Below are 14011 nucleotides of genomic sequence, written 5' to 3'. Positions count from 1 at the left end.
CACCCAAACAACCAATCACTTCGTGACACATGTCTTTTATCAAACCCTTTCTCTTAACCCCATAAAAGGTACGAAAATGTCAAAATGCACTGGTGGTAAGCTGCCACATCACTTCACCGTTACTACTATTTACAACCAGATGAATATGGTTGGTATACGCACCTAGTGTTAACTCAGATATATCAAGTGAACAACTTGTTGCTGTTATACACATAATGTGAAGATATTGAAAACTTGAAACGGTATTTATTAGCTCAACAACAATGGAACAAGTTATAAACATTTACAAAAAGTATATCAATATCAATGTTGTTTGTAGGTAACGGAAATATTCTTCATATTAAGATGTTCGTGCATCTTTACAGTAGATGAGTAACCCTCTGATAATGATACCTCAAAAACTCTTGGTCTAGTCGTCATCCTTGAATTCCCTGGCGACCCAAATCACACAATTCATGAGTTATAATGCAAAGTTATTAAAATTTAATAATGTTATTTAGACCTATGTTTTGGATGGAGTAAAAAAATGAGGCAGAATAGTAACTTTTTTAGATAAAAAAGTATCTGTGGGTCAGCTCAACCCAATCCGACTGTTTTGACCCATAAAAAACCACCCATATTGACAATCAGATAGATACGAATTTGAGGTTAGTACCTTCGGTCAAGGTATCTAGGTTGAATCCCACTGCCTTGACAAGTGGTACAAGTCAAAGAACCAGCACCGTCACAATTGATGCATCTCGACACTTCTTTTTCTCCGCCTCCAAGCTCGACAGTTACATTACCACTTCCTGTGCAAAATCTGCACGATTCTGAAACAATAGAATTTCGACATTTAAAAGCCAGTTAGTTGTTGGAGGTCATACGTTCGATTTCGATTGTTTCCTTATGATTATGATGTAAACTATACAATACCAGTTTTGCTTCGCATCTGTACCATACACAGATAGTCTATAAACCACATTTATACGTATAAGATAGTGACTTACGTGCTCCGGTTCCACTGCAGGGGAAGCATGGCTGCGTGTTATCTCGTTTTGCCTGCAGTACATACATTTCTTTTTAAAAAAAGTATATGCAATACTAGTTTGCTATATAATTCAATTTCCTGATCAATTTGGTTTCCTATCGCATCTAGCAACAGTATCATATTCCATTTTTTTACTAGTATCATTATTCATTTTATTCTAAATAGTAAGCAAATATACAAATAAGATTTTTCCTGTTCAGTCTGCCCGGGGAAGGTGAGTATTTTTACTATTATTACTCAATGTATGCTACCTAACCGGGGTATCCGTGACCATTTTCGACCATTTTTCTTCATCACTTTAAGATAGGCTGCTAGTCCGGATAGAACTTGAGACCTATTGCGAAAATATCATGACCCAAACCACTAGATTTAAGTAACTAATTACGCAGGCTGAATTTAATCTACAATGCCAATATTCTTTCTTACCACATTTTGATTAATTAGTCCAAACTAACACGATAAATCTTCAAAACTATCCACAAACAAAATGAGAAAAAGAGAAAAAGAACTATATATAAAATGTCATACGGCATTATCAATCTGCGATTCGTAGAAAATGGGAATGCCAAGTCCAGCTGCAACACTAATAACTCCAACTGCTACAGCCACCACCTACCAACCACAAACGACAAAATTTTCATATGAAACAAAACATAACTAATTACTTAGCTACTTAACAAAGGATACTAAGCCAAACATATAATTAATGATGTTTTGACATTGAAAATAGAAACAAACCGTGTTTTGGTCAAGTTCAGCTTTGATGAGGTGTGGATAACGTTGACTTCTTGACCATTTGTATGAAAGCAAATGGATATGTGAAGATGAAGAAAGCTTCAAAGCAGAAGTTGATGCAGGAGGTGAAAGAAATGGTGACCGAAGTGATGTTGCAGATGACATTTTTGGTGAATTTTGTGCGTTCTATCTCTATCTGTATATCTATCTCAAAAAAACAAGTGAGACTGCAGAATCTGTTGTCTGCAATCAAACATTGGAGGGAGTTTGGATCATGTGGGGCCACAGCAATTTTCAACCAGAAGTTGCGTTCATAAAAAGTTTGTTTTTTGGATCATGTGATTTCAAGAGATTATTGAGTTTTATCGAGTATACTTTCAACAAAAAGTTACATATAATAGAGTTTTTAACTTTTCGGGATGCAATTTGACTTGTTTTCATTTGTTAACCTATTTTTTCTAATTTCTAATAAAGTCAATTCCTATGACGCATTTATCAATTCACGATGTCATTTTGTGACATTATGTTTCTCAAAATGAAGTAGTACTTTCTAATAGCTTTATATTAAAGCCATTGACCATCGTAACTCAATTGGTAATGAGTGAGTGTATCTTTGGCACAATAAGAAAAAGGTCAAAACGACAACCACCAAGTAAATCAAGTATACCCTCACGTTATGTATATCAGCCGATTGAGCCGGTAGGGTTGCCAGCTATCAACCATTTTTTGTCACAATAGATTTATAACGTAATAAAGTTCAAACTTGTCTATGTTGCCCTATATCATCCCCCAAAATGTATGTCGAAGTTTGCAAACGTAAGTGTCCTCCCCATAATCTGCAACACTAGGAATGCACTAACGAACATTACAATCACAACATAATAAAGGACTTTTTTGCTCAGTTGGTCCCTCTATTATACCCCAAATCGCTGGTTTGGTCCCTCAGTTTTTAATTTGGCAATCAGAGTCCCTTTATTATTTTAATTTTGCAATTGGAGTCTTCCGTCTAACGGACATCCAAATCGAACGTTAACTCCCATCACGTGAGTTACACGTGATGGGTAATATCGGAATTAATTTTAATTCTTGGTACTGAATAAACCCAAACGGGTATGGTCCCCCACTATTATCCACCGATTTTCACACTCATCCCTCCAAATAGTGTTAACCACGAAGTAAAACCTAAAAGCAAAATTGATTATCAATGGATGATTCAATGGATGATTCATGGACTATTCGTACATCAGAAACTGATCAAAAGGCTATCGACCAATTATACGGTATGTTTTATGCACCCAAAGCTCATAATTCTGTGGAACCCTAAATATTATTAGGTAATTGTTTTGTTAACTTTAATTTTTTACACATTTTTCAGATGTATACCCTGATTTGTTCACGATTGTGTTACATCATGGTGGATATTTTAGAATGGGTAGTGAAGTTGTGTACACAGAAGGTAAAATTGATTACATTGATTGTTTTGACATTGAAAAGTTTTGTTTAGGACAACTGGATTCAGTCATGCAAGAATTAGGTTATGATCCCACCAGGTCTGTGGTATATCGTTTTCTTAAACCCAATACAAACATGGATACTGGGTTAAATCTTTTAAATGATAATGAACATAGGGACTATTTGCTTAGTTGTCTAGAAGATGGTGATGTGATTTATAGGCAAATTGATGTGTATGCTGAACATGAGGATATGAAAGGGAAGAGGTTATGGTCAGAACAAATTAATAATGATAACTTAGTAGTTGGTGGTGTTCACAGTGATGGGAGCTTAGTAGAGGGTGATAACAGTGAAGGTAGTGACTCTGAGGATAGTGATTACATTGTTGATGATGAAAATGAGATTTTGGATGTTCATGTAGAGATGAAAGATTTTAATTTTAACATTGATAAGAATGTAGAGTTTATGGGAAATGGCTGTAACTCATTTGAAGATGATGAGGTCAATATTGAGGGTACAGAATTGGAAGTGTTGAACAATGATGGTTTTGAAAGCTATGATTCTCAAAGTGATGAAGAAGGGGTAAGGAAGAAGAGAATTCGTAATCATAAAAAGGAGGTTGAAGGTAGTGTTCAAGTGGGAAAAACTATCTTCTATCTTGGACAAAAGTTTGAAAGTAAATCAGAGGTTAGGCAAGCTGTGAGAATGCATGCTATTGAAACTAGGAGAAAGCTAGTTATTGTTAAGAATGACAAAAGAAGAATTAGGGTTAAATGTGAAGGGTTGTGTATAAATTCAAAAGGTGGTGAGATAGTTAGTCAAAGTGATTTGTCAAAGAAGACAAAATGTGATGTGGGGCCCAGTAAATTAAGAGTTAAAGGTGGTGTAGTTGGGAAGAGTAAAGAGAAAGTGACTAGTCAAATTAAAAAAGCAGGGGAATCTTGTAGTGGGAAGACTAACAAATGGGCAAAAAGGGAATTACACATTGTTTGTGAGTGGGTGTTGTTGGTATCCAAAGAAAAAGATAGTGAAGAATGGGAGGTTAGAACCTACAGACACCAACATGAATGTCAACCTGCAAGAATACTAAAATTCTGCACTTACCAATTTTTATCAAATCGGTTGGTACCTCAAATTCAAAAGAATCCAAAGATACCAATTAAAGCTGTCAGATCATATTTGGAAACAGAAACTGAATTAATCATCAGTGAGCATAAAGCATATCGTGCTGTGAGAAAGGCAACAAAGATGATTCAAGGGGATTATAAATCTCAGTATGCTGAGCTCAGAGATTATGTTTGTGAATTAAAGAGAGGTAATGTTGATACTACTGTTAAGTTTGAGGTTGAGCCAGGAACCCTAAAGTCTGAAACTAGGGTTTTCAAGAGAATTTACATTTGTTTGGGACCATTGAAGAAGGGTTTTAAAGCAATAGGTAGAGATCTACTTGGGTTGGATGGTGCTTTTATGAAACAACCTGCAACTGGTTGTATTTTGAGTGCTGTAGGGGTTGATTCAAACAATGGCATATATCCTGTAGCATATGCCATTGTTGAACAAGAGTGTGGTTCATCCTGGACTTGGTTCTTAGAGTGCTTGGGTCAAGATCTTGACTTGTCTACCAATTCTAACTTTACTTTTATCAGTGACAGGCAAAAGGTAAAAATTACTTGTTTAATTCATATTTAATTTAATTACATTACATTTGTTAATGGTTAGTTACTTTAACTTTTATTGTTTTATGCTGTTAGGGTTTAATACAAGCTGTTACAAATGTGTTTCCTTGTGCTGAGCATAGACATTGCCTTAGACATATTCATGGGAATATGAAAGGGGATTTCAGGGGTGTTGCTTATAAGAATCACTTGTGGAGATGTGCTAGTGTAACAACAGTTCCTGAGTTTGAGCAGGCTATGCAACAATTGAAGGAGTTTGATAATGAAGCTTTTGTTTGGTTAGCTAAAATTCCTGCCCATCAGTGGGCAAGGAGTCATTTTACAGGAAGGGCTGTATCAGATGTGTTGCTCAGTAACATGTGTGAGTGTTTCAACAGATGGTTAGTTGATGCACGTGACAAACCCATAGTTACAGCTTTAGAATACATCCGAGAGTATTGCATGAAGAGAATTGTTAATGTAAAGAAAAACATTTCCAAGACTAATGGCCCTTTAACACCTGCAGCCACCAAATTGTTTGACAAAATCAAATCTGAGGCTCACCAGTGTACTGTCTTATGGGGTGGAGATCAAAGGTACCAAGTGAGTGGAAAAGTTAATCAATATGTTGTGGATATGGAGACTAGATCATGTGCTTGTAGAAAGTGGGAACTAACAGGGATACCTTGTAAGCATGCAATTGCAGTGTTTTATAACATGAGTGAAAATGGTTTGGAAACTGGTGAACCAGAAACATGGGTTCATCCAGTGTATTTGTTAGATACATGGATCAAAACTTACCAATACACCATTGAGCCATTGAATGGGAGAAGCTTATGGCCAAAGGCAGAAGGCATGTTCACTCTGGTATCACCAAAGACTATTTCCACACCTGGTCGTCCAAAAAAGAAAAGAAGGTTGTCCAAAAATGAAGTTGATGTCATTGGTGATAGTGGTAAACTTAGCTCAAAAGGTATGCTCATTTTATTTATTAATTACATCTAGTACCATTTCAATTAATATGGTATTTATTTTGTTAATATTTATAGGCAAGCTAAAGAAGTGTGGCACATGTGGTACTTATGGACACAATAAGAGTACTTGTACAGGTGAGAAGAAAAGAAGTGGGAATGTGGATAACAAGTGGACAAAAAAGACAGTGAAAGTTAAGCTATCTTCAAAGAAGACAATGGTAGTTGGAAAAGGGAAGAAGAAGAAGTGAATGTTGGTGGTGGTTTGTGTTTTAATCATGTGTTTTATGTCTACTTAAAACTTGTTATGTGACTTGGTACAATGTTTGTATTTTATTAAGGTGTGTTGTTGTCTTTTGGTAAGTTTAAGCACATTTGGTAACTGGTACTACGTACTTATGTTGACTTTTGGAATCTATGACATTTGGTAATGCTTGTATGTTTGTCATTTCACTTTAGTTACAATGTATTGTCTGTATGTTTGTCATTTCACTTTAGTTACAATGTATTGTCTTGTGTTTTTGGTTACACTGTATGACTTTGGTTACAATTTATTGTCTACACTTGGAGTCATTGTCTTGTGTTGTAAGGTTACTGATACACATATAAAACAGATGCAAAATTTAACAAAACAACCTTCATTCCATTACCATTACCATTTTACAAAGTACATCATACATACACCACAATTTCAATGACTAAAAAAATAAATACCAAACACAATCCAGCTAAATATACACATCATCTTCCAATTCGTCCCTCTTTTTTCTGCATCTTTGAGCTTTTCATCCACTTCCATTTTGGCATTCATAAGTGTAGCTAGGGCATTGATTGTATTTGGAGGATCATACCAAGCAAAGAAGTCGCACCTAGTGATCTGAGCAACAACATAAACAGGAAATGCTAACATCTTGTTAATTATTTCATAAAATTCGAAACAACATAAACAATCTTACCTTTTTTTCACATGTATAGAATCGACGTCCAGGGTTAGATTCAGTGCCAGATATTCGAATTACACAAGGTCGACCACACCAGCATTCCATTGTTATCGATTTGTAGCTCCAATTTCTGATTAATACGTTATGTAAATGAATTAGGGTTTCAAGTGAGAAGAGAGTGAAAAGCGGAGGATGAAAGTGGAGACCTTACCCGTTGGCGTTATTAAATACCAAAAAAAAAAAATTTAATTCCGATAATACCCATCACGTGTAACTCACATGATGATAGTTAACGTTCGATTTGGATGTCCAGTTGACGGAGGGACTCCAATTGCAAAATTAAAATAATAAAGGGACTCTGATTGCCAAATTAAAAACTGAGGGACCAAACCAGCGATTTGGGGTATAATAGAGGGACCAACTGAGCAAAAAAGTCCAACAAAAAGTTACATATAATAGAGTTTTTAACTTTTCGGGATGCAATTTGACTTGTTTTCATTTGTTAACCTATTTTTTCTAATTTCTAATAAAGTCAATTCCTATGACGCATTTATCAATTCACGATGTCATTTTGTGACATTATGTTTCTCAAAATGAAGTAGTACTTTCTAATAGCTTTATATTAAAGCCATTGACCATCGTAACTCAATTGGTAATGAGTGAGTGTATCTTTGGCACAATAAGAAAAAGGTCAAAACGACAACCACCAAGTAAATCAAGTATACCCTCACGTTATGTATATCAGCCGATTGAGCCGGTAGGGTTGCCAGCTATCAACCATTTTTTGTCACAATAGATTTATAACGTAATAAAGTTCAAACTTGTCTATGTTGCCCTATATCATCCCCCAAAATGTATGTCGAAGTTTGCAAACGTAAGTGTCCTCCCCATAATCTGCAACACTAGGAATGCACTAACGAACATTACAATCACAACATAATAAAGGAGTTTAACCTAGCACACCATGTAGGTTCACCACATTGTGAAATAAGACCACATCCATAACTAAACTTAATAATAATAAGATCGTTAATTTTTATTTTTATTAAGTTCTATGGGAAGTAGTATGTGATAGCATTTGCATTCATGCGTTAGTACAATACCTATAACATATACATACTTTCCATAAAACTTAATAAAAAAAAAAATTAAGATCATGATTTGTTGCTAGTCTATAGCTTTTAAAGAATATGTCCCAACGTACTCACGCATTATCTCACAAAAACAAATCAGTCACCCAAAATCGTTGGCTGATACTTGACAGGGAAAGTGTTAACCATAGTTTGTCCCATATATACCTTCATCGCCTCTTCTCTTAAATAGAAATTTCATGAACTAGTGATGTTCTATAATTATACTTTTAAGGGCTTTTGACTATTCACAAATGTTGCACTCTTATCTAAACCTTGGAGTAATAGCATTCGAACAATGCCGGTTTGAAACGTAAAATCCAGCTGCAAAATAACACAATGAGGATCCATCATTCAGCCTTTCACTTAGCTTTATACGTGGCAAAATGGGCGGGTTAGGTAACAAGCTCGCATCAAAATGGTTAACTTTTTGTTCAGGTTGAGCCGATCCAAAAACCTTGGTCTAAATTTTTGATATACTCAAGATTTTTATGCCTTCTAAATACCCTTTCAGTTTTCAACCATTTGACCTGATCCTATTTTGAACTGGATTTTTTTTACGTATCTGAGCCATTAAAGATAAAACATGAACCAAACCGATCCATTCATAAGAAATTGCCAGCTCTAACTGATTTGTTTGCTATAGGCAAGTGCTATGTGCGTCATACCTCTTCACTTTCCTGTTTGTTAAATCGTCGAAGAACGTAGCTAGCAGCTTCCATCTTGCCTGGAGGCCTCCCAATGCCTACATAGGTGGACCAACTATTTGCTCAATAAATAATAAATAATAAACATATATTATAAAAATAAATGGTAAAAATAATGAAGGAGATGGTCAACCAACCTATTCTTAAACGGGGAAAGTCACGGCTCCCTTTTAGGTGATTAATCACACTCTTCATCCTTCAAGACCATAAACACCATCAAAATCATTTACTAAACGGGGTAGCTTCAACCACTTTACGAGAAAATGGGTCAACTTGGGTTCTATACTTATGCTATCAGGTCAAACATTTAACTAAGAAAGTAGCAGGTCCTAACTCAAGGAAAAAAAAAAAAAAAAAAAAAAAAAAAAAAAAAAAAAACTAAGAAATAAAAGATGTAAAAAGCAAGTGATAATTGCATGACAATTACCCGTTGTGACCCCCATGTCCACCTTTCGGCAATAACCTCAACTTTCCAAAAGGCAAATCTAAGTCATCGTATATCTGCAAGTGACATCACGAACGTAAACATACTAGAAAGGAATGCTATGCAGAATAATATTAATATTAAATTAAAATAAAAATAATAACAGAGACCTCACCACAAGTACTTGCTTTGGTGGAATCTTATAGAAAGAAACAATTGCTCCAACCTTTTACATGAAATCGAGAAGTCAATAAATTGCATTAAACACAAATAAATAAAATAAAATAAACAATTGTACAATCCAATGAGCTTACTTACAGACTCACCGCTAACATTCATGAAAGTTTGTGGCTTAGCAAGCAACAATGTCGTGTTCCCAATAGACCCTAAAGAGAAATAGAAGACGACTCTGTTAAGTTACTAGATTCACATATTCCATAATAAGATACATAGCATCATAAAAAGATTTGGGCCGTTTCAATGCTGAAACTTTAATAGACCATAACCGAGTTTAATAAAAAAATATCATAACTCATATGATTATGAAACAATAAGTATTGCCAAACAAACATAAAGAACGAATAATAAACTTAACGAACGAACCTTTCCCAAATAAAGCTTTGAAGGAGACACTGCTCAGTGAGATACCCTCAGCTTCTGCTATAGCATCCACCATTTCAAACCCCACCTGCAAGTATCCATAATCATAATGGTTCACACCTTTTTACAAATACTCAAAAAGCAATAAGACGACTTACCAATCACATATATCTAAAATATATATATATATATATATATATATATGCTAAAATTGAATTTGATTAAGCTCTTTTTTGACCATCAACTTGATCTTACGTGTTATCTGAAGCTTAAAAGCTCATAAGCCCATGAAAGTTAACTTAATGGCTTTCTTAAATTTCAGTAAATCAATAAAACAGCAACATAAGGTTAATCAAACACTCCCTTATACACAACTGAATACATAAATAAAACCTATGCAATTAAAAACCTAAACCCTCATCCAAAATCATAAAGCAACCAAATATATGTATATGTATAGAAAGAAAAATTACAGACATTGTGCCTTGTACGGTTGTACAATTTTCCAGGGTTTCCAAGACCAACAATCAACCACGGATATTGCTTTGGAGGCTTGTTATCCTCCGTCGGTTCTCCGGCAACCGACGGTGATGCAGATGATGAACGCATTGAATTACTTCTCCAAAAAGTTGAATTCCAATTAGATTGAAGTTTTTTGGTTTCATATGATGAGGTAAACGATGAAATTAAAAATTGGTTACAGCGGTTAAATTTAATTAGGGTTGATGAATGTGATGATAATGGGCGCAATGATGATAGTATTCCGGTGGTAATATTCATGGTGGTTGTAGCCAATCACAAACACATACAAGGGTTGTTTGGTTTAAGCTTATTTAAATTCCATGTTACTTTTTTTCCCAAAAAAAAATAAAAAACTTTACAACAAAGGAAACACTTCATCATCACAAAACAAACCAAACAGCCGAAGAACCAAATACGGGCACAACACGAACTCGTACAAAATACAACAAAGGTAAAGCCACTGAAATTTCACACGACTAAACAAACCAAAACATACCAAAACGAACCAACAACATTAATCATGACTAAATTTATATCATGATAAAGACGAACTATAGCTCTATTTTTATATCTAAATCAACGCGAAACGGATTGTTACACCATAACTCCAGGTTGTATTGATAATAGTAGAGTAAAAGAACACGCTACTGTTGAGAAAAACGACACCGAATTATAGCAAACCGCTAGTAATACTCGAAATAATGACAATAAATGAACACCAAGATTTAACGTGGAAAACCCCAATAGGGTAAAAACCACGGGCAAGGAAATAAACGTTTCACTAATAAGAAAAATAGGAATTACACTTTCTCTCTAATTACAAGGATAAATACTAATCTTTATATCTCTTGTAATTAGGAGATTACTCACAAACTCTCTAATTATTTCTTTTAGTATATAAGTAATCTTGTAATTTTGGGATGAATAAAATGAACCATCTCATACCTCTATTTATAGTAAATGAGATTGAGGTTGGTGAAGTTTGCATGGCATGAAAGTCTTAATTGTATCACATATACCATCAAATACATGTGAGTATTTGACCACAAATCCACCTACCAAGCCACCATATTTGACAATCTCCCACTTGAAAATTCGATTGAAGCTCAATCAATCTTCACACGATAATTCTTCCTTGCCAATGATGTTGCTTACGTCTCTACTAGGCCGCATGAGGAACGGCACCAAATAAACTTGTCACGGTTGATTGACTTTGTTAGAAAATCGGCCACATTGTCGTCAGTATGAATTTTCTGCACATCCACGGTTCCTTCTTCCACTTTCTCACGAACGAAGTGATACTGAACTCGTATATGCTTTGTTTTCGAATGAAATGCCGGATTCCTTGCAAGATGCAAGGCACTCTGGTTGTCACAAAATAAAGTGATATTCTTCTGTTTGTGCCCGAGTTCTTCCAACAACATCTTCAACCATACTGCCTCTTTAGTAGCTTGAGTAGCTGCTACATATTCTGCTTCTGTTGTTGACGTTGCCACAACTGACTGCAGTTTTGAAACCCAGCTTACTGTTCCACCACAAAGTTTGAAAACATATGCAGTGGTAGATTTACTTTTATCGATATCACCTGCATAATCTGAATCAACATACCCTTTGACAATAAATTCTGGTTCCCCATAACATAATGCAACATCTAAGGTTCCCTTGATGTATTTAAGGATCCTCTTTACCGCATTCCAATGCTCTTTACCAGGATTCGCCATGTACCGACTAACTACTCCCACTGCATGTGCAATGTCTGGTCTTGTACATATCATTGCGAACATTAAACTTCCCACTGCTGATGCATACGGTACGCGAGACATCTCCTTTCTCTCGTATTCACTGCTAGGACACATAACGGAGGATAACTTGAGATTAGTAGGAAGTGGGGTTGAGATTGGCTTACTATCTTGCATATTGAAGCGCTGCAAGACTTTCTTCAAATAATTCTTTTGAGAAAGCCAAATCTTCCTATTATCTCTGTCTCGGTGAATTTGCATCCCTAGAATCTTGTTTGCGGCACCCAAGTCTTTCATTTCAAACTCCCTAGCCAATTGAGCCTTCAGCTTATTAATACGATCTTTGTTGGGGCCTGCAACCAACATGTCGTCTACATATAACAGCAAAATGACAAAATCATTGTCCCCAAACCTCTTGAAATATGCACAAGGGTCTGCATAAAGTCTGTTATATTCAAGGCTCATTATGAAAGAATCAAATCTCTTATACCAGCATCTCGGCGCCTGTTTGAGACCATACAGAGATTTCTTTAACCTGCAAACCAAGTTCTTTTTTCCTTGTAGTTCAAAACCTTCTGGTTGAAGCATATAAATTTCTTCTTCAAGATTTCCATGAAGAAATGCAGTTTTCACATCTAGCTGCTCTAGATGCAAATCAAATGTAGCACACATCGCTAGAACTACTCGAATTGTTGTAAGTCGAACCACAGGAGAAAATATTTCATTAAAGTCCGTACCTTCTTTCTGAGCATATCCTTTAACCACCAGTCTTGCACGATACCGCTCCACTTGATCATCGCCATTTCGCTTGATCTTATACACCCATTTATTTCCAATAGGTTTTCTACCTTTCGGCAATGGCACAAGTTCCCATGTTTTATTTTTATGAAGAGCTTCAATTTCTTCCTGCATAGCTGTCATCCACTGAGATGCATCTGAATGATTTAGTGCCTCGCGAAGAGTTGTTGGCTCTCCTTCCTCTGTTAGAAGACAATATGCAACATTACTTTCCATAATATAATCCGAGTGCCACCCTGGACGTTTTCTTTCCCGATTAGAAATACGAGTCGCTGGAGCTTCATCAACGACTACTTGATTTTCATCGTGCTCTGGTACTGCTTCAGAAGAATCTTTATGAAATTCATTACCCACCTGTATCGGTATAGTTTCTTTTGAAGTGCTAACATCTTCAAGATCTTTGTCTTCTGTAAAGACAACATCTCTGCTGATGACTACTTTGTGGGCAGTGGGGTCCCACAAGCGATACCCCTTAACTCCATCAGCATACCCCAAGAACAAACACTTTCTGGACTTCGGATCCAACTTTGTCGTTTCTTGAGAATTGTACATTGCGTACACAGGACTTCCAAATACATGAAGGTCAGAATAATTAACTGGTTTTCCAGTCCACATTTCCATCGGCGATTTCAACTCAATTGCAGTTGATGGTGACCGATTTATCACGTAACAGGCAGTACTTACTGCTTCTGCCCAGAATGATTTTCCCAAACTTGCAGTTGCCAACATCGCCCTTGTTCTATCTAACAAGGTTCTGTTCATCCGCTCTGCCACTCCGTTTTGTTGAGGAGTGTATGCTGTCGTGAACTGCCTTTTGATACCTTCTTGTTTGCAAAACCTATCAAATTCATCACCAGTGTATTCTCCTCCATTATCTGTCCTCAAACACTTGATCTTTTTACCAGATTCAAGTTCAACCCGCGCTTTGTAAACTTTGAAAACTTCAAACACATCCGCCTTTCTCTTGATTGGGTACACCCAACATCTCCTAGTGTAATCATCAATAAATGATACAAAATACTTTGCTCCTCCTAGGGATTGAACTGGTGCTTGCCACACATCAGAGTGAACCAATTCTAGAATCAATTTACTTCTAGAATTTGATGTGTTAAACTTCAGGCGATGCTGCTTGCTGATTACACAATGCTCACAGAAAGGTAGCGATACCTTTGTAAGACCAGGAATAAGATTTCTTTCCACAAGAATCTTCATACCTTGTTCAGACATGTGTCCAAGCTTTTGATGCCATGTCATAGCAACTTTATCACTTGAACTATTCGAAGCAACAGATGCTTCCGATTCCTGTA

At 36.0% G+C, this 14011-nt stretch overlaps 3 protein-coding genes across 3 annotated transcripts; 1 reads left to right on the top strand and 2 right to left on the bottom strand.

Moving 5' to 3' along the window:
- Positions 1 to 226: 226 nt before the first annotated feature.
- On the bottom strand, positions 227 to 1987 carry LOC139867204 (protein SPA, chloroplastic). The gene is made up of 5 exons (XM_071855537.1): positions 1769 to 1987; positions 1559 to 1642; positions 990 to 1041; positions 656 to 812; positions 227 to 431 (listed from the first exon to the last, which is right to left on the bottom strand). The coding sequence occupies exons 1-5, from the start codon at positions 1928 to 1930 to the stop codon at positions 410 to 412; spliced, it is 477 nt and encodes a 158-aa protein (XP_071711638.1). The 5' UTR covers positions 1931 to 1987; the 3' UTR covers positions 227 to 409.
- Positions 1988 to 2666: 679 nt separating this feature from the next.
- LOC139866450 (uncharacterized) lies at positions 2667 to 6285 on the top strand. Its single transcript, XM_071854684.1, has 4 exons — positions 2667 to 3045; positions 3141 to 4876; positions 4969 to 5845; positions 5922 to 6285. Exons 1-4 carry the CDS (start codon positions 2970 to 2972, stop codon positions 6092 to 6094), a joined length of 2862 nt encoding a protein of 953 aa, XP_071710785.1. The 5' UTR covers positions 2667 to 2969; the 3' UTR covers positions 6095 to 6285.
- A 1851-nt stretch (positions 6286 to 8136) lies between these two features.
- Positions 8137 to 10433, bottom strand: LOC139868931 (peptidyl-tRNA hydrolase, chloroplastic-like). The gene is made up of 8 exons (XM_071857264.1): positions 10123 to 10433; positions 9649 to 9733; positions 9364 to 9431; positions 9221 to 9271; positions 9049 to 9122; positions 8759 to 8817; positions 8583 to 8659; positions 8137 to 8238 (listed from the first exon to the last, which is right to left on the bottom strand). Exons 1-8 carry the CDS (start codon positions 10423 to 10425, stop codon positions 8137 to 8139), a joined length of 819 nt encoding a protein of 272 aa, XP_071713365.1. The 5' UTR covers positions 10426 to 10433.
- Between the last annotated feature and the right edge of the window lie 3578 nt (positions 10434 to 14011).

Source organism: Rutidosis leptorrhynchoides, chromosome 9, assembly GCF_046630445.1.
Source record: "Rutidosis leptorrhynchoides isolate AG116_Rl617_1_P2 chromosome 9, CSIRO_AGI_Rlap_v1, whole genome shotgun sequence".
In the NCBI taxonomy this organism is placed as follows: Eukaryota; Viridiplantae; Streptophyta; class Magnoliopsida; order Asterales; family Asteraceae; genus Rutidosis; species Rutidosis leptorrhynchoides.
Note: the sequence above shows the minus strand (reverse complement) of the source record. Positions and strands in the feature narration are given on the sequence as shown.